Source organism: Lissotriton helveticus, chromosome 11, assembly GCF_964261635.1.
Source record: "Lissotriton helveticus chromosome 11, aLisHel1.1, whole genome shotgun sequence".
Classification (NCBI taxonomy): domain Eukaryota; kingdom Metazoa; phylum Chordata; class Amphibia; order Caudata; family Salamandridae; genus Lissotriton; species Lissotriton helveticus.
In genome coordinates, this window is record NC_136072.1 from 69884324 (window position 1) to 69908522 (window position 24199).

A 24199-nucleotide genomic window follows, 5' to 3' on the forward strand; every position below is an offset into this window, starting at 1 on the left:
CTGCCACCCCAGTTCAGACATGGCCATATGCAAATCGGTCTGACCCTGTGCCTCATGGGAACAGTCCAGCCCGAACTGCCAAGCCGTGCCTTCCCTGGACCGGAAACAAGCCGTCCATCACCACCCCCTTTTGTACCGCTTTGGCCGCCATAAGTGTGGCAGGGTATGCTCAGACGTGAGTCCCTTGCTCACTTTGCCACTGGATTCAAGCAAGCCGGGCTGAAGACGGCTGTAATGCCAGAAATCGGTCCTCGGAAGCTTGTTTCCGGTCCAGGGAAGGCATGGCTTGGCAGTTCGGGCTGGACTGTTCCCATGAGGCACAGGGTCAGACTGATTTGCATATAGCCATGTCTGAACTGGGGTGGCAGAGTGGGCTAAAGAACGGTGATGGATCAAACCCAGATCTTTTGACTGGGTGTCAGTGTTTGATTGGTTCAGATGCTCCGTCCATCACCACCCCCTTTTGAACTGCTTTGGCCGCCATAAGTGTGGCAGGGTATGCTCAGACGTGAGTCCCTTGCTCACTTTGCCAATGGATTCAAGCAAGCCGGGCTGAAGACGGCTGTAATGCCAGAAACCGGTCCTCGGAAGCTTGTTTCCGGTCCAGGGAAGGCATGGCTTGGCAGTTCGGGCTGGACTGTTCCCATGAGGCACAGGGTCAGACTGATTTGCATATAGCCATGTCTGAACTGGGGTGGCAGAGTGGGCTAAAGAACGGTGATGGATCAAACCCAGATCTTTTGACTGCATGTGAGTGTTTGATTGGTTCAGATGCTCCATCCATCACCACCCCCTTTTGTACTGCTCACAAGTAGGGCACCAGGTTGTGGTAGTAAAGCTCCTGGTGTTAGGCTTAGGCAAAATGGGATCCGAATAAGCACCCAAAGTACACCAGCAGCGGCGCTGGGGCTGCTGGGTGCAGGGTGCTGGTTTGGCATTTGGTGCCCTGTTTTCAATGGGGATTCTCCGGTTGCAACAAAGACTGCAGGCTCGGGGACGAAGATCTCTTGGAGGTGGCCACCGGCTAGAGAGGTAAGTGGGAAAGCGGGGACACAGTCGGTTAGGCCACCCAAGGCCATGGGATGTCGGGTGCAGGGGTGTCTTTAGGTGTTGTTTTTTTTACCAGCTCCGGTTTTGGTTGTGGAGGTCCTCTAGAAAGAGACAGCAGGTGTCGTTTGGAGTATTGAGGCAGGTCAGAGATAACCAGATCTCCATCCAGGGTCACCATGGGGACCTTGTGGTGTTGAGCCACTCTAACTTGGGCCATAGGCATCAGGTGCAGAGTGGTGCAGACTCTATGTTTTGGCTGAGGCCAGAGTCTGTTGGTGATCAAATCTGGGGCTTACGGGAGACAGTCTTTTGTTTGCAAGGCAGAGCAGGTCCTACTGGTTCTTGAGACTGCCAACTGCAGGATCACTAGGATTTGGCTGTTGCAGGTTCGAGGTGGGGACAGGCCGGTAGGGCTGGGACCAAGTCAGTAGGCGTGTTCCTCCCTCTTAGCTTCAGCACAGCTCCTTCGTCCTTCTTTTCTTCTTGGTCGGTTCTTGTCTGAGGAGGCAAGGTTCAGTGGTGCCCCTAAATACTAGATTTAGGGACGTTACAGGTAAGTGAAAGTTGGGACCAATGACTCCCTTCTTTGGGGTGGGTACACCCTGTATTATGCCACCCTCAAGTGGGAGGAAGCCATATGCCTCTGTTTGGCTGGGTCCCCCATCTGCAAGATGGCAGGATTGAGAGTTGTGCTTCACTTCGCCTCCCCCACCTGAGGGGTGGGGTTGGCAAAGGTGGGCACACCTCCCTTCCTCACTTGGTTTTCCCTTCCCACCGATTCTCCCGCCCAGAATGGGGGTCAGAACTGGTGGAGGCCAGTTGCTAGAAGCAGCAAAGGCCAGGGGTAGCTCACAAAGGCCTTTGGAGGTTTCCCTTTGTGGACCCTGCTCATCCTGGGTGAGGAGGCTTGGCACCTCGTCTCAGGATGTGCATTGTTTCAGACACCCGAGAGCAGCAGTCTCTCGACCTAGGGGTCCAGAAACATGTCTGGTGGTGGCAGCTGGTGAGCAGCCACTCAGCCAGGACAATGTTAGGTTGTTTTTCAGGGGCATCTCTAAGATTCCCTCTGTGTGCATTTTTCATTAAATCTCACACTAGCATCAGTGTGGGTTTAATGTGCTGAGAAGTTTGATACCAAACTTCCCACTTTTCAGTATAGCCATTATGTTACTGTAGAGTTCGTAATGACAAACTCCCACTACCGTTTACTCTCAGTGGCATTTCTGCACTTAGTGTCCAAGAACTGGCTTAGACACTGTAGGGGTACAGGGCTCATGCACCTGCACCCTCACCACTGGTATAGTGCACCCAGCTAGAGGGGTGTCTTACCTATGCCAGGGCAGTGGGATGTTGGCTTGGCACACAGGGATGTATGCCATGTCAACACTTCACTTTGTTCTGCACTAAAACACTCTGCCTGCAAAGTCAGTGTGTGTTAAGGTACAGGGCCTCTAAGGGCGGCACGATAAGTGCTGCAGCCCTTAGAGACCTTCCCTGGCAACAGTGCCTTTGGAACCTAGGGTACCATTTACAAGGGACAGACCCGTGGCCAAAGAGTACCAATTGGGTTTTGTCTCAATGTAGTTTAGGTAAAGAGCATAGGCCCTGGGTACCTGTTTGGTAGGAACCCAGGGCACACTCAAAAGTACATCAGCAGTTTGGCAAAAAGTGGGGGCAACCATGCAAAAAGAGGGCACTTTCTTACAATCGTGCTCTGCAGTAAGATCTTATGTACATTGGCCAAAAAGCAGCCTCCTGAAGGACTGTGAGCTCATTTTCCAGGGTCTAAGCTGCTACCACTGCTTTGGCACACGGAGTTCCTGTCCTGGACATCTGCCATGCAAGTCACTTACCGTGTGTACCACTCTTTCTGGTAGAGGCTCAAACCACAGATTACTTACCTTTTGAGTAATGAGGACATTCTATTGATGCTAACTGGCTACTAATGTGACACTGTCTAAAAGTCTTTTAGGGCTGCTAGGATCTCAGACTGCTTTTGTAAAGTTACCATTGCTACTCCCACCTCAACAGCAGGGGGTGAATCAAGCCTGTGAATCTTGGAAACATCCTAACAGTGGAGAACCTAAGTTACAGGTAAGTTATTTGTTTCCCTACTCTTGAACTATATTAGTTTAATGCGCTTTGCATCTTTCAACAGGCTGTACACTGGAGATCTGCTACATGGCTACCAGACAGGTCTTTTGTTATGGTGGCTACTTAACCTCATCATTGCTGGTGAAGCAACCACTCCGTCACCAGCCACGGACGCGCTGTGCTGGTGACGGAGTGGTTCCGTCACAGCCCGGCCGCCGCACCTGCGCGGCGCGTTCTACTGAGTGGGCGTGGCCGTGATGGAACCACTCCGTCACAAGCACAGCGCGCCCGAGGCTCGTGACGGAGTGGTTTCGTCACGAGCATGGCGTCGCCGCGAGGCCCCCCCCCCTAGCGCTGCGGCGGAATTACCGCCGCAGCCAACGGGTTAAGACTTAACACCTTAACTTAGCTTGCATTACTACAAATTCCACCACAGCATCTCTTGGCCTCATCGAAACATGTCCAGTCCTTGACTATTGTATCCATCTATACTTTGCCCTACTATTTCTGTAGTCTCTGTACTAGCCTCATTTATCTCTCTTTCCAGAGGTCTTCTCTCTTCCAGCGTTCTTCTTGATGGCTAATGTTACAATCTGTCTTCTTTGCAGGGCAACTTGAGTAAGCAGCAGCTTTCATCAAATACGTTTGTTCGTGCCCTGATGACATCAGTGTGCCACTCTGCGATAGTTTGTAAGTAACTGTGCGTGAGACTGTGACCAGCAATTTCTTGGGGGGAAGTGAACAGCATTGTGAAGTTCACATTTAACAGTTTGTTGGAAAAAAAAAACTTCCTATGAAACATAGTAGTTGTCCAATTATTAGTGGTCTATGTAAACAGGTTGGCTAATCCTGCATGGAGTGTCACTAAGTGTTTCTTTCAACTCCTACCTAACAAAGAAATAATTGGTCAGAAAATAGCTAAACACACAATGTGATCTCTTAATTGGATACTGGTGCAGTTGTTGATTATTTTTAGTAGTGTCCTGTATATAGGAAATGGTAACTTGCTGCACTTCCTGAATTGTAAAATTTAGGGCAGAATACAGTCTGTATACCTGTAGGAAACTGGGTTTTGCAGCATGAATCATTTTCTGGTTTCACATGCTGTGCATTATTCTGCCATCTAGTGATTGGGTAGGGAATATTCCTTTTTTTCGTTTTTTTGGCTTGGGGCATCGTCAACCACCATTTGGTGCTAGGTCTATCCTTAGTGTGACGTCAGATGGCGCTCAGGAAGTTCTTGTGCGTGGGAAGTTCTTGTGCGTGGTAGTCCTCTTCAGATTCTTTTTTTCTATCGTTTGGTCTGGAAGCAACGGGAGGCACTCCGAAGATTTGGATGAAATCCCTGAAAGAATCCAACGTCAAAATCCTCGAAGGGGATACCAATAAGAGGCGTACAGCGGAGAAAGCGCCTAAAGACACAGAAGACAGACAAGGTAAGAAACCCTCAACTGTCGGAAACCAAGGACCAGAAAAAAAAGGTGCTAAAGGCAGCCAAGGCATTGAAGAAAATGGCAACCGAAGGTCAGCCACAACCCAAGAGAACCCCACGGATCCCTGCCCAGGGATACAGACGAGGGAAGATCATCTAAATCAACGAAGGCAGGTGCCGAACGAGAGGCCACAGAGGGACCACTACTCCCAAGAAGAGGATCTACTCAGCCTCAGATGCCGAAAGGACCCTCGAGGCGGAGTAAAAGACGCCTCAAAGCAGAAATGCAAAAAGAACAGTTAATGAACAGAATGCAGAACAATGTCATACATTCACCCCAGTACAGAGATCTGGGCCTAAATCCATCGTGTTTTTTTGCTCACCATGCCATTCCAGTTTGGACCCAGCCATATGCAAATCAGTCTCGACCCCGCGCCCAATGGGAACAGTCCAGCCAGAACTGCCAGGCCAGGTCTTCCTTGGACTGGAAACAAGCATCCTAGGACCGGTTTGGGCTCAAGAAATATGGAAATGGGCCAGTTCAATGACAATCAGCTGTAAGAAAGTGTCCTCTTTTTGCATGGTTGCTCCCACATTTTGCCAAACTGTTGATGTACTTTGACTGAGTGTGCACTGAGTTCCTGCCAACCAGGTACCCAGGGCCTAGGTTATTTCTCTCAACTGCATTGATACAAAACCCAATTTGCACTCATTGGCCACATGTGAGTCACTTGTAAATGGTTGTGAAAAAGTGCCCTCTTTCTGCATGGTTGCTCCCACTTTTTTCTGAATTGCTGATGTGCTCTGACTGAGTGTGCCCTCGGCTCCTGCTAATCAGGTATCCAGGGCCTATGTTCTTTCCCTAAAACTGCATTGAAGCCTAAACCCAATTGGCATCTCTGGCCACAGGTCAGCCCCTGGTAAATGGCACCACAGGTACCCAAGGCACTGTGATCAGAGAAGGCCTCTAAGGGCTGCAACACTTATTGTGCCACCCTTAGAGGTCCTGTACCTTGACACACACACACACTGCCTTTGCAGGCTGCGTGTTTTGGTGCAGAATAAAGTGAAGAGTCGACATAGCACACATCTGTGTGCGCCATGCCTACAACCCACTGCCCTGGTCTAGATCAGTCATCTGGCAAAGTCCCTGAGTCTGCACCCGACGCCCACAGCCCGAGTTTGAGTGGCCCAACACCAAGAGTTCTCCCTGGCGATCCTGACCCGAGATCCGGTGACCCCTGACCTGCCTCCAGCCGACGCCTGCAGCCTGAAAACAGAAGGTTCCCCCCCAACCATGACCAGGAGCTGGTAAGAAGATCCGACCCTAAAAGGCACCCATGCACCCAACCTCTCCAAGTGGTGGTTGCACCCAGAAGATCTTCATCCCCGAGCTGGCAGTGTGTTTGTAAATCCGGACTCCCCATTGAAAGCTATAGGGTGCCCGACGCCAAAATAGCACTCTGCTCCAGGCTGCCCCAGTGCCGCAGAGGGTGCAACTTTTGTGCTGGCTTGACCCCCATTTGCCTTGAGCTGAAGTCCAGGAGCTTTGCTCCCACAACCCAGTGGCCTGCTCGTTAGCAACCACCAACCAGAGTCCCCCTATCCCTCATTGGCCAAAATTTGGCCTCAGCACTCTGTGCTTGGCCCCCTAGTGCCGCCGAGGGTGTAACAGGAGTGCATCCTTGACCCTGGGGGACCCCTGAGGCTAACCCCAGAAACCCAACTCCCACAACAGAATACTTACCTTTGAACCGATAACCCTATGTTCGAGGCATGTGAGCTGTAGATCACATGCTGAGCATAGACTGCCATCTAGTGTTGGGTCCGGATGTTTGCTCTTTGTTTTTGTTCGAAGAAGTCTTTTCCAGTCACGAGGTAGGTGACTCCTCCTTTTGGTGATAGAGCGCATTGGCATCGACTCCATTGTTAGGTTGTTTTATTCCACCATCGGGTTCAGACGTAAGTTGCTGCGCTCCGGTTTGGCACCATTTCTCGGGTTCCCTTTGAAGCGCAATCCACTAACCTCAACTGTATTGTTTCTCGGTCGCGTTTCCCATTCTCTGCGTATCATTTACAATCAAACATCTTCGATAAGAAAACTCATGGAGGGCCGTTGGACCTACCCACGCCAGGCTCGCTAGCAGTTGATGGAACGGACTCCATTCAAGCTCTGTCCCGGTTGTCGTGCCAAGTGTCCACGCACCGACCTGTATGAAGTGTGCAGTCTGTTCCTGGAACACGATGAGAAAGACTGCGATGCGTGCCAGTCATTTCGATCAAAGAAGACGCTTCGTGACCGCCTTGCTTGATGTCTCGAGATGCAACACCAAGGCGGCTCCATACCTTACATCTTCGGCGAATATTCCGACCGAGAAGAAACACACCCTCAAGGAGCCGAGGAAGAGGAACATATCTCTGTGTCCGAGGCTGATTCCAACGTGGAAGAAGAGGAGCAAGTTACACCGGGTCAGCGTACTGCGAGTACAGAGACCCTCTTTGCCCCAGCAACCAAAGACTCCGATCCTTCCTTTGCAAGGTCTGCATGAAGATAAATGTTTTCAGCACCCCCTCCCGCGGGCCTGGTGTTGAAACACAAATAAAAGCTTTCCGGCTCGGGTCGGTCCCATGACGAGCCGAAATCCTCTGCGCCGAAATCTAAGCACGTCTTGGTCCATGTTCCATCTTTGTCGAAGCCTAAATCTTTGGTACTGAAGAGTTCGGAGCTGTAACTTTTGACGCCGAAAACTGCAAGTAAAGATAAAATGACTCCGACAAAAGAACCTGGGTCTGATGTTCCACCTTCGGATCCGAAACAAAAAGAACTAGTTATTAACCAAGATACTGTACATATTCATGCCAAATTGCCTGAAAAATTTAATTGGGCCAACAGGATGACCACCACATGCCCCTGCAGAAAAGGAATGTGGGCACAAACCCTTCACCACCATATGTGCCACCTCCTTCCACTACTATTCCTCAATTACTCATCACACCCACTAATTTGCCACCACCACTATCACCTGACCCACAGGATGAAGGGGATGGAGATGAGGATAGGCCACAAGATTTTGACCCATGGGAGGAATATGATACAGATCCACACACTGCCCCTGACTTATACCCGTCCAGGCCATCACCACCTGACGACAATATAGGCTACATTGAGCTTCTTAATAGGGCTGCTCATTACCATGGGGTGGAACTACATAAGGAAGCTTTAGAGGAGGACTTCTTGTTTGAGACCTTAACCTGTTCCATGCTCATGACGAGCTCAGCTCGTCATGAGGCACACTGGAGCTGTGCTAATGACAAGGTGAGCTCGTCATGATCAATGGGATTTCAAAAATGTCAGCACCCAGCAGGAATTGCCTTATCAGCCAAGGTGTTAAGCTCCACTCAGAAAACTACACATACACTACCAATGCTTAAAGGGATGCTAAAGCATGCAGGTGAGGTTTTTAAAGATCCTGTAAGGGCAAGAATCATCATGCCCAGGGTTGAGAAGACATATAAGCCAGCACCTACTGGCCTGCCTACATCAAGAGTCAGTTGCCCTTAAACTCTCTTGTGGTTTATAATGCTCTGAAGAGAGCTAACTCACAGACCTCAGATGAGGCCCCTCCTCCTGATAAGGAGTCCAAGTTAATTGATGCATCTGGCAAAAGGGTAGCTTCACAAGCAGCTAATCACTGGTGCATTGCTAATGCTCAGGCTTTGCTAGCCAGATATGATAGGGCTTATTATGATGAGCTAGAAAAACGTATGCAGTTTCTGCCTGATGAGCACAAATCTAAGGCAAATGATCTTATCCAGGAGGGCAAACTTATCACCAATACCTCCATCATGTGCACATTAGAAGCAGCAGACACTGCAGCGCACACATTAAATACCAGGGTACTGCTACATAGACACGCATGGTTGAGAATTTCAGGTTTCAAACCTGAGGTACAGGCATCGATTCTGAATAAGCCTTTTGATAAGGAACACCTCTTTGGTCCAGCAGTTGACACCTCGCTGGAAAAAATGAAGGACACTGAGGTCTCAAAGTCCATGGTGGCTTTACAGTTACCTGAGATTAGGGGTTCCTTTCGGTGCTCCTTTTACAGGGTCGGCTCCAAAAATATTAACACAGAAAAGTCCTCCTCCTCATACAAGGGACCGCATCAAGAGACTATTTTAGAGGAGGTTTTAGAGGAAAGAATGGTAAGGCAAGAGGCAGAGGCAACTCCACCCACACTTCCCTTCAAATAACAAACAGTGACTTCCTTTCGCTAGCCCTGATCATTCCACTCCTGTACGGGGACGTCTCTCTCAATTTCTCCCCGTCTGGAACAACATCACATCAGGCAAATGGGTTTTACAAATTATCCAATATGGTTACTGCCTGGAACTTACAGACACTCCCCCAAACATTCTTCCAAGATCACACACAATGTCACAGGAACATCATACCCTTCTAAAAAAAAGAAGTTCTCTCTCTGTTGGAGAAAGGAGTGATAGAACCAGTCCCATTAAAACATCAAGGGACCGGGTATACTCCCTGTACTTCTTAATTCCACAAAAGGACGGCTCTCAGGCCTATACTAGACGTCAGAGAACTAAATCTATACATTCAGTCAGACCACTGTCACATGGTCACTCTCCAGCAAGTGCTTCCGCTCCTTCAACAAGGTGACTTTGTATCCACTCTGGACTTAAAGGACACTTATTTCCATATCCCAATACACCCTGCTCACCACAAATACCTCAGGTAGTAGTAGCAAGACAGCACTATCCGATCAAGGTGCTCCTATTCGGAATAACTACCGCACCCAGAGTTTTCACCAAGTGCTTGGCAGTAGTCGCAGCTCATCTCTGAAGACATCACATTCACGTCTGTAAGGATCCACAAGCTGTTTCCGCAGGAGTGCCAGGAACTGATGAAAGGCCCAAACCCCTCCCTCTCAACTCCAACGCGTCTATCAGACCATAGCACGCGAAGGAGAAAAAGAGGGAAAGGAGGGAACAAAACAAGGGAAGGAGGGGAGAAGACACCTCGGACCAGGAGCTTCAGCGAGTCGGACACAGGCACTGTAAATAAAGAGGACAATGAACAATGTGCAAGTTAACAAAAACCCCACCAGTCTCGGTTTTCCCTGTTCTTCACTTCTCCTGTCTGAATTACCTATAGATAATAGGAAAAACTCCTCTCTAGAACACCACACGTTTCTTTATGGACTGTCACAACTAACCTCACATCACTAGTTGCTATGGGTTAACCTAAAAAGGAAAAAGACACAAGAATGAAACATAGAGGTATGTTCCTACTCTGTGAGAAAAAGATACGCTAACATGGGACTTACCCTAGTGTGAGGTGTAATGGCAAAGAAGTGATGTTGCTGTAGAAGGTGTTGGTCTGATGATATCTATGCCACAAAGAAACCCCCTATTAACAAATGCAGGCAATAACACTATATGCAATAACATATAAATAGCGCCAGGCTCCTGTGCCAGATCTTCCGGGCATCCACAGCTGCAACCCCTGCCAAGTCTGACACACCAAAAGATTGGTCCGACGTTGCCGCAAAAAAAATAATGGTAAATGGCTTAGGGGAAATAAACAATAAGTAAAACTCAAGCGGACTACAATACCCACAATGCCACCAGAAGAGCTCCTCGCCCGCTCTACCCAAGTCCGGCCGGCCAACGGGAAGCCAAGTCCGGCTGACGGGCTGAACCGGAAGAACAAACATGAGTCCCCTCAAGGTAGCAAATGAGATATCTGTAGCCGGCTCTGAGGAAATGACAGAGACGCTAAGCCCACTTCACAAGGGTCCAGAGCGGGAGCGTCTACCGTGCTAGTAGAATGTCTCCAATAGCGAACAGAAAACCCCTTCGATAACGGAGGGAACACCAAGGGGCTCCGATTACCGGTGGGACCAGAGGCTGGCTAGAAGACAGAAGCACTGGCGCGAAACAAGCAGAAACAGGAACAGATTCGGAAAGGGCTCGAGTGGAAGTGACGCAACGCATAGGGTGCACGAACACTAGAGCGCGAAGCGCCGGTGTTTAGGGAAGTCAGGCTTTTGACATCTGCCTGACTCCCTCGCTCATGCGCAAAACGGCGCGGCCATTTTTGTGGAGGTCAGTGTATCGGCAGGCGTGACAACGTCTTCCCCTATCTGGACGACTGGCTCAAAAAAGCCAGCTCACAAGAAAGCGGTCTACGTCACACTCACAAAACAGTGCAGTTGCTCCACCATCTTGGATTCACAGTAAACCTGTCCAAGTCCCATCTAAAGCCATCCAACACACAGGCGTATTTAGGAGCCACAATAGATGCACAAAAAGCTTTGGCCTACCCCAATCCGGTCAGAAGCGGCAATATGCAGACTCATTGCCAGCTCGAGTGTTCATGCAGTTACTAGGGATGATAGAGTCTTACATACATAGTCTTACATAGTCTTAGTTCCTTATGCAAGACTTCATATGCGTCCCTTTCAATAGTGCTGAGCATGTCAGGGGAACCAGGCTCAGGATCTGTTATAAGACCTTGTGTTGGACGGCCACACCCATCACTCTCTGCAGTGGTGGAATACACAAAACATTTCAAAAGGGCGGCCCTTCATCGACCCGGTTCCACAGATAGTGCTAACAGCAGACACATCAGTCACTGGTTGGGGAGCTCATCTCCACACTCATACAATTCAGGGCATATGGAACTTGCAGCAAAAGCAGCTTCTACACAAATCATCTAGAGCTGGTAGCGATTTTTCTAGCCCTCAAAGCGTTTCAAGTTCATCTAGTAGGGGACCCTTTTGCCTGTTTTGCTGCTACTCTTAACGACTTCTCACCTTGTGACTGGGATTGGGGTGTGACAGAGACCTCGCCGGACCCGCTTTGCGGGTCCCGCAGCGCCGCATTCCAAGTGCGTGCATCATCCAGAGAGGAGCTGTGACCTCGGGGCGTGTGGAGCTGATGGCAGGGCTGCGAGCTAGGAAGCAGGGACTCAACCTACCAGGAGTCCCTGCGAGCCCTCGCCACACCTGGGCAGCTCTCCCTGCTGGCCCTGCCCACCCGCCCATAATCTTTCCCTCTCTATTTGAAAAGGAGCTCTTGGGGCCGCTGCGCGGGAGCGCGCGGGAGCGCGCCCGGGAGAAGCCCGGGACAAGGACGGGACCGTCTGTGGCCGTCCGGGGCCGAAGGAGGCCGGGCTGGGCCACCCCCCTGACACTGACGGTATTTATAATCCTTAGTACTTTGCTGTGCCATACAAGTGCTTACTAGCAAGTGTTGTAAAAAGGCTGGTAACTTTAAAGAATGCCGGAACTCCCAAGCAGCACCGCCTTGATGACTCCACCGGGCGATGCTGGCCCAGCAGTTATTGGTCCTTTAGATAAATTTTTCAACCGCCCGATTCAGTCTATTGACAAAGAAATATCGCTTGCAGAGAGGCGTGCTGAGCGGAGATTATCCATTGAACTTCTCAAAAATCCAGCTGATAAGCGCTCTGCACAAATCTATCCTGCACTGGTAACACCTTTGTCATCACTAAATTTGCCTGTAGTAACTGAAGTAGTTCATGATGCAATTACTATTAAGGAAATCCAGGGTACTGCGGGCGAATTGATTCCATCTTGTGTGAGTCATATAGACTCTATAACTTGTACAGCGGATTTATGTGCTCAGGTTTCATTGACCCACCCTAAATCAGGTTCTAAAAGAAAAAGGAATACTGTATCCAGAAAATGTTTCCCAGCTAAGCCCCCATATAAATTTAGAAAAGTAAATAAAAGTATGTGTCCCAGTAAGGCTGTTACAGAAGTAAGCCAAGGTAGGGAAACTATACAAGAGGGGGTTGTTGTGACACTAGACAGCCCAGATCCTAGTACTATCAATCTTCCAGTCACTGGGTTGGTAATTGCTGATAAACCGCCACTCCTAACCAGCCTGTTTCCTGACTTAGAAAGGTTGTTACGGTCAATACTGCTACCGTTAGAGGAACGTATTACTAAGCTTTCTGACCGCTTAGACCATTTCGAGCAGGTAACCTTAGACAATTTCTTTTCTACTAAGGCCTTGATAAAAACTCAGGCTAGGCTGGATGAAAGTAGCAAGTGCCAGAACAGTACCCAAGTTACACCACAAGTTAAGGGACATAGGCATCAACTTAACTCTTCATTACCACCAAAGAATGTTAATGTGGTTGTGAAGAAGCCTATTAAGCCTCCCAATTTAGCACCATTGGGACTTGACATAAATCCTCCCATCATTGTAGTCCCAGCACAGACTGCGGCGCACGAACCGCCGCTTAGTCCAAACCCTTTGGTTACTGTAGAAGCAGGGGGTGACGCGTGTACCAGAATGGGTGCCGCTTTACCATCTGCTCCACCTACTAATAATCAACCATTAGCAAATAAACCTATACCCCGCCCTGTTCCTACTGTCACCAGACCGTCCATACCACCCCTGATAAAGCCACCTCATAAGAAACCCCACATGAACCTCACCCCTGATTCCTTCCCCTATGTAGTAATCCTTGTAAATGTTCCACCACTTCTACCAGAACAGAGAGAAACCTTCCAGATGCTTAAAAATAAAGCTATGCACTGGTTAAGGGTGAATCGGCCTCTACCAGGGGAAGTTGATGGTCTCATATTGGGGGTGAGGAGAATAGATTGGATAGGCTCTACCACCAAAAGCCTGGGGGGGGACTGTATTGTGGTTAATTTCCAAGACCCAAGGGTGGCAGGATGGCTAACAAGACAGGGTTGGGGCGCAAGTAATGGAGGTATTGGTATTGTTGACCTTACTTTTTTCTACCCACGTCCCACTAGTGTTTTGACCTGTCTGTTTAAAGAGCAAAATTGCCCCTCTAGTTGTCTGTGGCCAGAGATTGCCACACTAGCTCCACTGCCACAGTATTATAACCACACCACTGGCCCGATTTGTAATCCTTCGGGTGGTTGGCAAGCCCTAGGGAGGGGATGGTGACAGACTCTTGACGACCCAAAAACTAGTAAGGGTAGAATTAATAGTATGGACAGAACATCTAACACTAGTAGCTCCAGATTGGTAGTACGAAATGACCTTCCGCCTACTTCTGGGGAGCAGGTCTTACCTGGCGATGTTTGGGAAGCAGGGGTGGCGATGGTCCAAATTGAGCTTGACACTGTCTGTCCTCCTCCGGGAGACATAGACATGGAGGGCCCTGTCGAGCCCGGCAGCATTTCGGCTGTGGCGGACCCACTTGTTAGGGTTCTCAGCTGGAATGTTGCCGGCCTGGACAGGAAATTGGCCCTGCACGACTGGAACACTCTTGTGGAGGAGTACTCCATATGCCTGTTCCAGGAAACTTGGAGTACGGAGCCGTCTTATAAGGTTGGATATTCTTCCTATTATATACCGGCTGTACACTCAGGGACTGGTAGGGGTCGCCCCTCGGGAGGCCTCCTTGTTTGGGTAGCCTCCTCTCTTAATTGTAGGGTGGAGGAGCACGACACTAAGTGTCCGGATCTCCTTAATATCATCCTCAAATCCCCCAAGGGCCGTGTTATTCTAAACATCTATAACATCTATGCACGAGGCACCAAGGGGGGTAGAGCATCCCCCACTATAACCTGCCTTGAGGGTTTGCTTCGTTCCTCTCCCTATAAGTCTTGCACCTTGGTATCGGGCGATTTCAACTGCACATTCGAGCCTCTCGGCTCAGATGTTACACAAGAACAAGAAGATGCAGATTATAGGAGGGGGATACCGGCTTTAGAGATTAGCCCTATTAGAAGATGGACGGAAGTGGTGCTCCAGGTAAACTCCCTACTAATGGAGTTTGACCTGAGGGCCCTTAATGGCAGGACTAATTCGGACAAAAAGGGAGCACATACATACAACAGGCCCAGCCATACGTCAAGAATTGATTATATTCTGCTTGACGTCAACTTATGGAGTTCGGTCAAAGATATGGAGATCATACCCTCCGTCGAGAGCGATCACAATTTGCTTTCTCTCGACATGACTCCGTGGTGGTTAGAAGGTATAGGGAATGGATCCCGATGCGCCACTGTCTCTGACATGTCAACTGTCTCTAACTGTGGACGACGGCTAAAGTGGGCAAGGCTGTCGCTCTCAGTCGAGATAACACTTACTATAACGCAGCTTCTAGGGGCAGCCCTAGACAACTCTGACCCTCTCGAGGGTGGGGTGGTGGGGGTGTCAAATAGGTTCTGTAACCTAACTCAGGCGCTAACAAACCTGTTTATTGTCCCAGCCAGACCCAACGGGAAGAAATCACGGCCTCGGGCAAGACAGGGGTGGTATAATCATAATTGTAGGGTAGCAAAGATATTGCTTGTAGAAGCGGTTAAAACCAAATCACAAGCTAGGACTAGGGAGGCCAGAAGGCTTTATTCACTTTGTTTAAAAAATGCCAAAAAGGAATGGGAGGACACCTTTTGGCAGGACCTCCTGGTCGCCAGTCGAGGGAGAGATGCCAAAGGCTTCTGGGACCTGGTGGGTAGCAGAAACCGCCCAGATGATACCTTGAGGACTTGCACTATTACTGCCCAGGCGTGGTCTAACCACTTTAAGGCACTCTACTCTGCCGTAGAAGGCACACTCAACGACCCTTTCCCCCCCCCCCCCCTTTCACCTGTGGATAGAGCCACTGACCTCTTTTCCGCACGGGAGGTCACGAATTTGATTAAAACTCTAGCTCCACTAAAAGCAGCTGGTCCAGACGTGCTGCCAGGGGACCTTCTCCGAGCCTACCCAAGGGAATGGGGGTGTTGATCTCTGGCCTCCTTAATGCTATCCTCGAGGGAGGTTTTGTGCCTGAGTCTTGGAAAGGGGCAGAGGTGGTCCCAATTTTTAAAAAGGGTTGTCGGGACACACCGGGAAATTATAGGCCAATAAGCCTTATTGATTCAACCCAGAAGTTGGCGGGCAAGGCCATTCTGGGGAGGATCCTCCATTGGGTGGATGACAAACATATATTGTCCGATATGCAAGCTGGCTTCCGTTCAGGTACAGGAACTATCGAGCAAGTCTTTAGACTCCTGTTACTTTATTGGAAGGTGGTGGAGCTGGGCAAAGGCAGTCTTTATCTGGCCTTTATAGACCTGAAGACTGCCTTTGACCTGGTTCCTAGGGAGGAACTCTGGAGGGTGTTGTATGGTCTGGGGATGCCCCCTTATATCTTAATGCTCCTCATCAAACTCCATACAGATAACTATGCCCAGGTGCGATGGGGACTGAATGGGGAAAAGACCGATCGGATCCCGGTCATCAGGGGCGTCCGGCAGGGTTGCGTACTAGCTCCCACCTTATTTTCCCTGTATGTGAACGGGGTGGTAGAGCACCTGCTTGGCGAACCAGCAGATGCACCCTCCCTGGGGGGCACTAGGATCCCAACTTTGTTGTTTGCCGACGACACCCTCCTCATTTCCAAAACCCCCCAGGGCCTCCAGAAGCTTTTGAACCGCTTCCAGGACTTTTGCACAAAAAGAGGACTTGTCATCAAAGTGGATAAGACCAAATACCTCATTATGCACCCACCCCGTAAGCTCGGCCGCCCTCCCATTCTGAATTCTATCCCTCTCGAAAGAGTGTCAGAATTTGACTATTTGGGAATTAGAATGAGTGATGTTATGAGCTGGACACCCCATATAAATAAAATGACCATCAGTCACAAAAGGGTGGGGGGAGCTCTGTTGAAGGAGTACAAGAACTCATCTAAGCAATGTGTAGCTCCAATAATAGATATATACAAAGCCCGAGCAGTAACTGCATCACTTTATGGGGCTGAGCTTTGGGGACTAGGTAATGTGGAGGCTCTGACTAAAGCTGAGAATAAATTCCTAAAGGACCTCCTGGCCATCCCGACGAGCACCCCGACAGTTCCTGTGCTTTTGGATACGGGTTGCAAAGCAATTAAGGATCAGGCCTGTTTACGGCCTCTCCTTCTCTGGGCCCGCCTGTGGAGGGTTCCGGAGCTAAAATCTTATGCAGACGGGCTGTCAGAGGTGATGGGTTTGGACGGCTGGAACAAGATCAAATGGCTTAAGGATATGAAAAATCTCTTAGGGGAACTAGGCTTGGGGTTGTGCTGGTCCACCCATTGTGCACCTCCGAAGGCGACCCTAAAAAAACTTTATTGGGAATGGGTCTCTGCCAAGCTTATTAGCAATCAGCGTCACTGCAATTCCACCGCAGCTTTTTTGCAAATAAAAGACGTTGTTGCCCTCGAGCCTTATTTGGACTTAATTACGATACCCATGGACCGGGGACTCTTTATTAAATTTAGATTTGGTACACTACCTCTAAATGACCTTATCTCTAGATGGAACAAGCCCGCGCAGGTATCACGCTACTGCGCCCTATGCACTAATAGGCCCGAAACTGTCATCCATCTCCTTTTTGAATTTCCAGATTATGCCCGCCCAAGATCTCACTGGTTGAAACCGCTTTGTAGACAATTGGGTACTCGCCAGCATTTGGTGGCTTTACGGATTTTATTATCTGATACATCTTCCCGGGTCGTCTGTGCTGTATCTAAATTTTTAAAATGTGTATGGTTGATCCGTTCAAAAAGACTGTCTCTATCTATGTAATACACTTTCAATTAACATTGTTGATTTTATTGCTATTTTCTATCTGTTTTGCTCTTAAATGTACAGTCCTTTGACGATGTGCTGTTATTATAAATTTTGTAATGCTTTTATGATATCTGCATATCGAAATAAAGCTATCAACGAACCAGCAAAGCTGTCCTGATCCGTACAGACAACATGACGGCAATGTACTACATACAAAAACAGAGGGAGACACACTCTCTCTAGCTGTCCCAACTAGCACAGACCATCTGGAGATTGGCCATACGTCACAAAATGTTTCTCCTTGCTGAACATCTTCCAGGAGTAAACAGTCTGATTGCAGATCTGCTCAGTCGTCCAAGACAACAGATACATGAATGGGAACTCCACCCTCAAGTTCTCCTCTCATTCTTCCAAATGTGGGGTTTTCCGGACATAGATCTGATCGCCACAAACCCAAACGCAAAATGCCCAAGCTTCGTATCCAGGCATCCACACCCATTGTCCAAAGGCAATGCACTATGGATGACAAACAACTATTTATCGCTTTTGCTCCACCACATAAAGCTAATACTATATCAAAATCCAAGTGCATTCAAATATGCTATGCAAAAAGAACACTAACAATTCCCCCCCCTAGAGCACACTCCATACGCAAGCTAGGGGCTTCTATGGCATTCTTAGGAAATATAACCATAGATGATATCTGCAAAGCTGCAACATGGTCTACACATCACACATTCACAAAACACTATTGTGTAGATGTGTTAGCAAGACAGCAAGTTAGTGTGGGCCAAGCAGTGTTACGTACTCTATTTCAGACTACTGCAACAGCTACAGGTTAGCCACCGCTTCAGGAGATAACTGCTTTATAGTCTATACACAGCATGTGGTCTACAGGTCGCATGCCTCGAATGGAAAATGCTACTTACCCTGTATGCATCTGTTCTTGGCATGTAGAGCTGCAGTCACATGTGCCCACCCGCCTCCATGGGTACCTGTACCTGTTGCAGTTACATTTTACTTAGATACATAGATATATGGACATCTCTTACTAACTCTATTATCACCCTCTGCGGCAAACAATCTAACAATGGAGTCGATCCCCATGCACACTATCACCTACCTCGTGACTGAAAAAGACTTCTTCGAACAAAAACAAAGTGCAAACATCCGGACCCAACACTAGATGGCGGGCTATGCACAGCATGTGGCTCTACAGCTCAACATGCCAAGAACAGATGCATACTGGGTAAGTAGCATTTTCCTTTTCTCCATAGGATAACATTGACTGTTTTTCTGTGAAAAGTTTCTAAGTGTGGAGTTGGAAAATCTAAGAAACCCTTTAAAACTGTAGCTAAATAACAAAAACGCTTTTACTTACCTGTTTACAGGAAATGTCCCAGTGCAGTGTCCAGGTATACTGCACTGTGTAAGAAAAGTAATCTACTTGACATTCTACTGAAAAGCCAATACAAAGTATATATACAGTATATCAAAAGCATTACATTACTAGTAGCTCTACTGTAATCAAATCAAAGGGCATATACAATTGCAATTCAAACTATTTACAAACTGCATTACTGCTGTAAAGTATATATTGCTTACCTGTGCCAGGCTTGCTTGGTTCTAGAAAATAAAATAACTAAATATTTTTATGCAAAACCAATTGGTCTGAAGGTCAGTCTTTGAGTGTGTGATATCATTTGCTGATTGTGTACAACAAATGCTTAACACTACCCTCTGATACAGCCTTACTGCTCGACCACACTACCACAAATATAGAGTAAGGTGCTATCTACTTATACCTCTGTCTACCTTTGGGGTTCCACTGTTCTCTGTCCGCACTATATGTCACTTTGGTATAGTATATACAGAGCCAGCTTCCTACACCCTTCTCCTAAGTCTTCAACTTAAAAAGACTTTGCTAGACTTGTAGGCTCAACTACATCCCCACCACCTTCCATTGGGACTACACAACATGCAAACTATCCAGACAAAAGTTAGAAATGCGGTGTCTTGTGGGAGGGTCTGCTCTAATGGTAAAATCCAGCACCTGCTGGCAGCTGTACTAAATACAGCTAAGTATCCACCCAATTGGTGAATGCTGCTCTACATAAGAATCCCCAAATCATGAAGGCCACCCAGATTCGGAGATCCATTTGGAACCATATATGGTGTGACTGTGTTATGTAAATGATCTTAGCATAAAAAAATCAGAAATTGCATTAGGAAAACTAAGTTTCATGTACAAAACATCTGGGGTTTTTAAAATGTATCCTGGCATGTAGCCATTATTTTACAGAACTTAGTCCATTAAAAGTTCTTTGAGGTTGCAAGATTAATAGACCACTGTTCAGACATTTTAAGATAATGTTTATATTTCTTGTTGATCTTTAGATCTAGTTATCTAATTCTGTATGGTACAAATCAAGAGGACTTTGGTGCTTCACTCATGCGTGGTGAATAAACAAACTTCCTTCTTTCAGTTAAGAATCCGTACCGGGTGGACAATGCTGTGATTAGGAGCCGGGCCAAGCTTCTTCAGAAATACTTCAGCGACGAACAGAAAGAGTTACAAGGCCTGTACGCTTTACAAGCCCTAGTCAACAAACTTGATCAGCCCCCAAGTAAGGACGTTCAGCTATTGACCAGTGTGATTAAATTGCATTTAGTATTGTCGCTTCCGTCAAATGTTTGTCTTCTATAGGACTACACAACCAGATGTCCTTGCTTACAGTTACTATGCTTCCTTCGTGGACCTCTTCACATTTTTTCCTTCACCTGTTTCCTGGGGGTGGGTAATGGGAGAATATATATAAGATTTTTTGATAGACCTATGAGAAGATTCCTGTTAATTTGTATTTTTAATGCATGTGATAGGAGTGTTTTCTAGTCCCCAGCTCCTTTAGTTTCTTACATTTTGAATTTGTGGTTAAAAGTTCTCAAATCTAAAAGAGCCTGAAGGTTGTTCTTCAATTACTTTAAGAATTCCTTTTCCATGGTGTTTCACCATTGTCTTCAGTTTACGTTTGGCGCAGGTAGATTTCCATTTGTTGTCTAGCATTGTAACTTTTACAAAATAAGATCAAAAATGTTGTGTATTGGGGCATTAGCTCTAGAAGCCATCCCTTTCATGGCTTCTTTTTTGATGGTGTCTTGGTGATTTCAGTTTGGACTGATCCACAAGACATATCAATACCAGCTTTACATTCCTGCATGAGAGGCCAACAAATGACCATTTTGTACCAAAGTTTATTACATTGACCTTGCAGGAGGCATTGAACAATTGGGTGTTAAATTCTTTCTTGTGTGAATTAAGATATTTTTAATATGCTCATTCAGAAATGTGCCCATTCATAGGTTCTCATAACAATGAGTGTTTTGTATAAAAGATAAAAGTAGGCACTGTATCACCTGCCTCTCCAGTCCTTGCACTCAGTAACACCATGCTTTTCTTTCTGTAGATCTTCTACGAATGTTCTTTGATGCTTTGTATGATGAGGACGTCATTAGGGAGGAAGCCTTCTTCAAATGGGAGTCTAGCAAGGACCCAGCTGAGCAACAGGGCAAAGGCGTAGCACTCAAGTCCGTCACTGCTTTTTTTACGTGGTTGCGAGAAGCAGAAGACGAGTCGGACAATAACTGAAGCTGGCTTGGTCATTGGGGTGGAGTCACCGCACTTTAAAAAATGTTTCACTTGACTGATTTGCAGTACGAAGAATGAAATAAAACTTTATCCGACCCCCACTGGAAATTGTGAGAAAGAAAATACACAATCCTGCGTTTCTGGAGGTGTGGAGTAGACTTGAACTCATTGGAATGGTGTTGGATTGTCAACGCCCCCCTCTATTTTCAACACTTCATTTTGTTTTCATTTTCTTTTTTCTTTTTTGGGTTCTGTTTTGAAAGCCTGAGTACTTGAGGAGTGCGGGACTGTAAAGACTCAATTCAGGCCCACTCACCTATGGCAACTCGGAATAATTTCTGAAGCGCTCTGCACACCATAGAAATGCTATAAAAACCAGCCAAGTACAGGCCCATAAGCCTGATAGACTGTCTCCAAAAAATGTACACAAAGTAAATCCTGCGCAAATTAAATGACTGAATACTAGAGAATGATATACTCTCGTCCTGCCATGCGGGCTTTAGACTAAAGGCCAGCACAATTGGCCAAGTCTTTAGAGTCTCATGTTTAACCTGGAAATACGTGAATCTGAAACATGGGTACATATACGTTGCTTTCAATGATTTGAAAGCAGCGTTTGATTCAATTCCAAGAAATCTACGATGGGAAACTCTGAGCAAGCAGGTTGTACCGGCAGAGATTTTATTGCAAATCTCAAGGCTTCAAGACGGTAATTTCACTAAGGTACGATAAGGTTCAGGGGGGGAACGTACAGAGGACATCCCTATTAAAAGGGGAGTTAGACAGGTATGTGTCTTGGCCCCAACCCTGTTTTTATTGTATGTGAACGATTTGGTCCATCATTTGCAAAAATGGCCACATGATTCCCCAAAGTTTGGAGGGAACCACCTTTGCACCCTAATGTTTGCAGATTACACAATATTAGTGTCTCAGACATCTAGGGGACTAAAAAACCTCCTTGATAGTTTCAGCACTATTGTAAACTAAGGGCTTCGAAATAAATCCTTCTAAGACCAAATCGATGGCCATCAGACCACACAAAAATTTTAAAAAACACGATAGCATTGGATAGGGTATCATTAGAGTGTGTTGTCAATTTTACCTATCTCTGTGTGACACTTGATTCAAAACTGTCTTGGAAACCTCACATAAATAAAGCCAAGGCAATTTTATTACAAAATTCTATCCCTATGGTCAGGAAACAGTCCTCTACAGAGTCAAAGGCCATTACTCCAGCTTTGGAGGTTTATAAGTACAGGGACCAATCTGCAGCGCTTTACAGATCAGAATTATGGGGTGGAGGAAATTTAAATTCTTTAACTAGAGGGTTATACAAAATTATGAGGATGCTCACATTACTTCCCCTAAATACCCCACCGATTCCCTTATTTTATGATATTGGCATGAAAAGATGGGAGCGTCTGGCCACATTAAGATCCTTGTTTTATTGGGTTAGAATATGGACTACTAAAGAATTAAAACCATATATGCAAGCATTAAGAGAATTATTGGGACTTGATACTAATCTGACGTTCCCTTGGTTTACCCATGTGCAAAACTGTTTTTTAAAGTTGGGCCTGTCCAGGGTTTGGGCATATCCCCACTTACTGGCGCAAGATTTAAAGACTGAGTTAAAGCATAGCTACTGGGATTTTGTAATGCACAAGGTCACTTTAGACTGTACCTCATGGAGACTCACTATGCAATTTTTGTCTCACAAATTGTTCCAGAGTTTCGAACCATTCCTGGATGAAATTGAACCACAGTTAGCTAAAACTCTCTATCTGAAATTTCGATAGGAGACACTCCATATCAACTCTTTCACAGCTAAATGGTCTAACTCACAAGTTGTGGGAAAGGAATCCAATGTACCTTATGTTTGTTAGACGCAAGTGAGGATATTGCACATATTTAATTTTTTTTGCCCTGTTTATTCAAAACCGAGAAGGAAATGGATAAAGCCTCTGTGCCTGAATTTGATGACAAGGAAGCATATCTAGGCTCTAAGAATATTAAAAACAAATAGCCCAAGGCTTATTGTATTTGGCGTTAGTAGATTCTTACTTGTTGAAAGTTATTCAAGCAGGAAGAGAGGGCTAAACTTTTTAAAATCTGTATCTGAATTTAGACTATATTTCCAAAATTAATTTATTCTGTAAAGTCTTTTCAGTATAACTGAATCCATCTTGTTGTAGCATGATGGTAATGTTTTAGTGCCTGACGAATATACTGCTATAATCATAACCACAATTGTGAAAAAACGAATTAACTACTTTGGCTGTATTACTCAAGGATGTATTAAGAAAAGGTGCAGGGTATATCCAAATGTACTCAATGTAATAACATTAGTGGAAAATTTCTTAGATAAACCGGCAATCTTTATTTTGTGTATTATCGGCAAATTCATTCTGTTTTTAAGAATTTAATCATGTATTAATTGTACAGGAATTATTTTTATTGGTGTGTTCTTTTATGATTCTTTGAGTCGAAAAAAAGACAAAATGACTGACTATTTATATATATATCTATAGATATGATTACAAATTTTTGTTTGGTTTGGGGTTTGGACCCCATTAATTATTTTTTTCCTGAAGGGGTTTGTATAGCTGAAGATGAGGTTCAAACCTTGTTATGGATTATTCTAAAACTTTTTTTTAAAGCAAAACGTAATAAAATGTTGAATCTGAGCAGAACTTTCAGCAGCCGTACGGAGTTCCTGCTATATTGGTGGGATTACTTTTAACAGTTCTGTAAATAAATGAAAGGGCGGGGGGTATATATTTTTTCTTCTCCAGATTTTGCTAATATTATGCGCCATGTTTTACTGCAATTTGCATTAGGAGACACAACCATATCGCTGCCTCTACATGTCTTCTGCAAGGGAGCGGTTTCTTTGCCCCCAACATGTTTATGGAGATGCTTGTAATTATTAAATCCAAAGAACCAAGGATCCACTGCTGTTCTAGTGAAATCTGTAAATACTTGTTTGCTTTCTTTATTAAGTATTTAATTGAAGATTCAAAACTAAAAGCATCTTTTCACCTAAACTGGAAATAAAAGAACATTGCAATACAATGTGACGCTGCTGTGCAAAATCCAGATGTTGGCATGGTGACTATTGGGAATTGGACTTTCTCTCATATTAGTTAAAGTGGATGGTGGGTGATTATGTAGAAAAGAAACTACATTCAGTCGTTGAATGAATGGGGAAAGTAGGAAGACTACATTACAGCACCCGGGCATCGTTATAAAACTATTAGAATGCGAACTGTGAGTTCATATCATTGCACATCCTTAAAACGTGTGGCAAGTAACATAGAACATGGCATTTAGTCAAAACGAATATAATTTTAAATGAAATAGTAGTACTCAAAGTATTCCTAAACACCCTGGTACTTAAGG

The 24199-nt window shown here is 46.2% G+C and overlaps 1 protein-coding gene across 1 annotated transcript in view; it reads left to right on the forward strand.

The window, feature by feature from the left end:
- LOC144791478 (eukaryotic translation initiation factor 4 gamma 1-like) overlaps positions 1 to 23872 on the forward strand; it is a 324564-nt gene extending 300692 nt beyond the window's left edge. Inside the window, exons 18-20 of the mRNA XM_078666169.1 lie at positions 3753 to 3834; positions 19638 to 19778; positions 20616 to 23872. Of these exons, the coding sequence (XP_078522295.1) occupies positions 3753 to 3834; positions 19638 to 19778; positions 20616 to 20797 (405 nt within the window). The 3' untranslated portion in view covers positions 20798 to 23872. The remainder of the gene's footprint in view (positions 1 to 3752; positions 3835 to 19637; positions 19779 to 20615) is intronic.
- Positions 23873 to 24199: the final 327 nt, after the last annotated feature.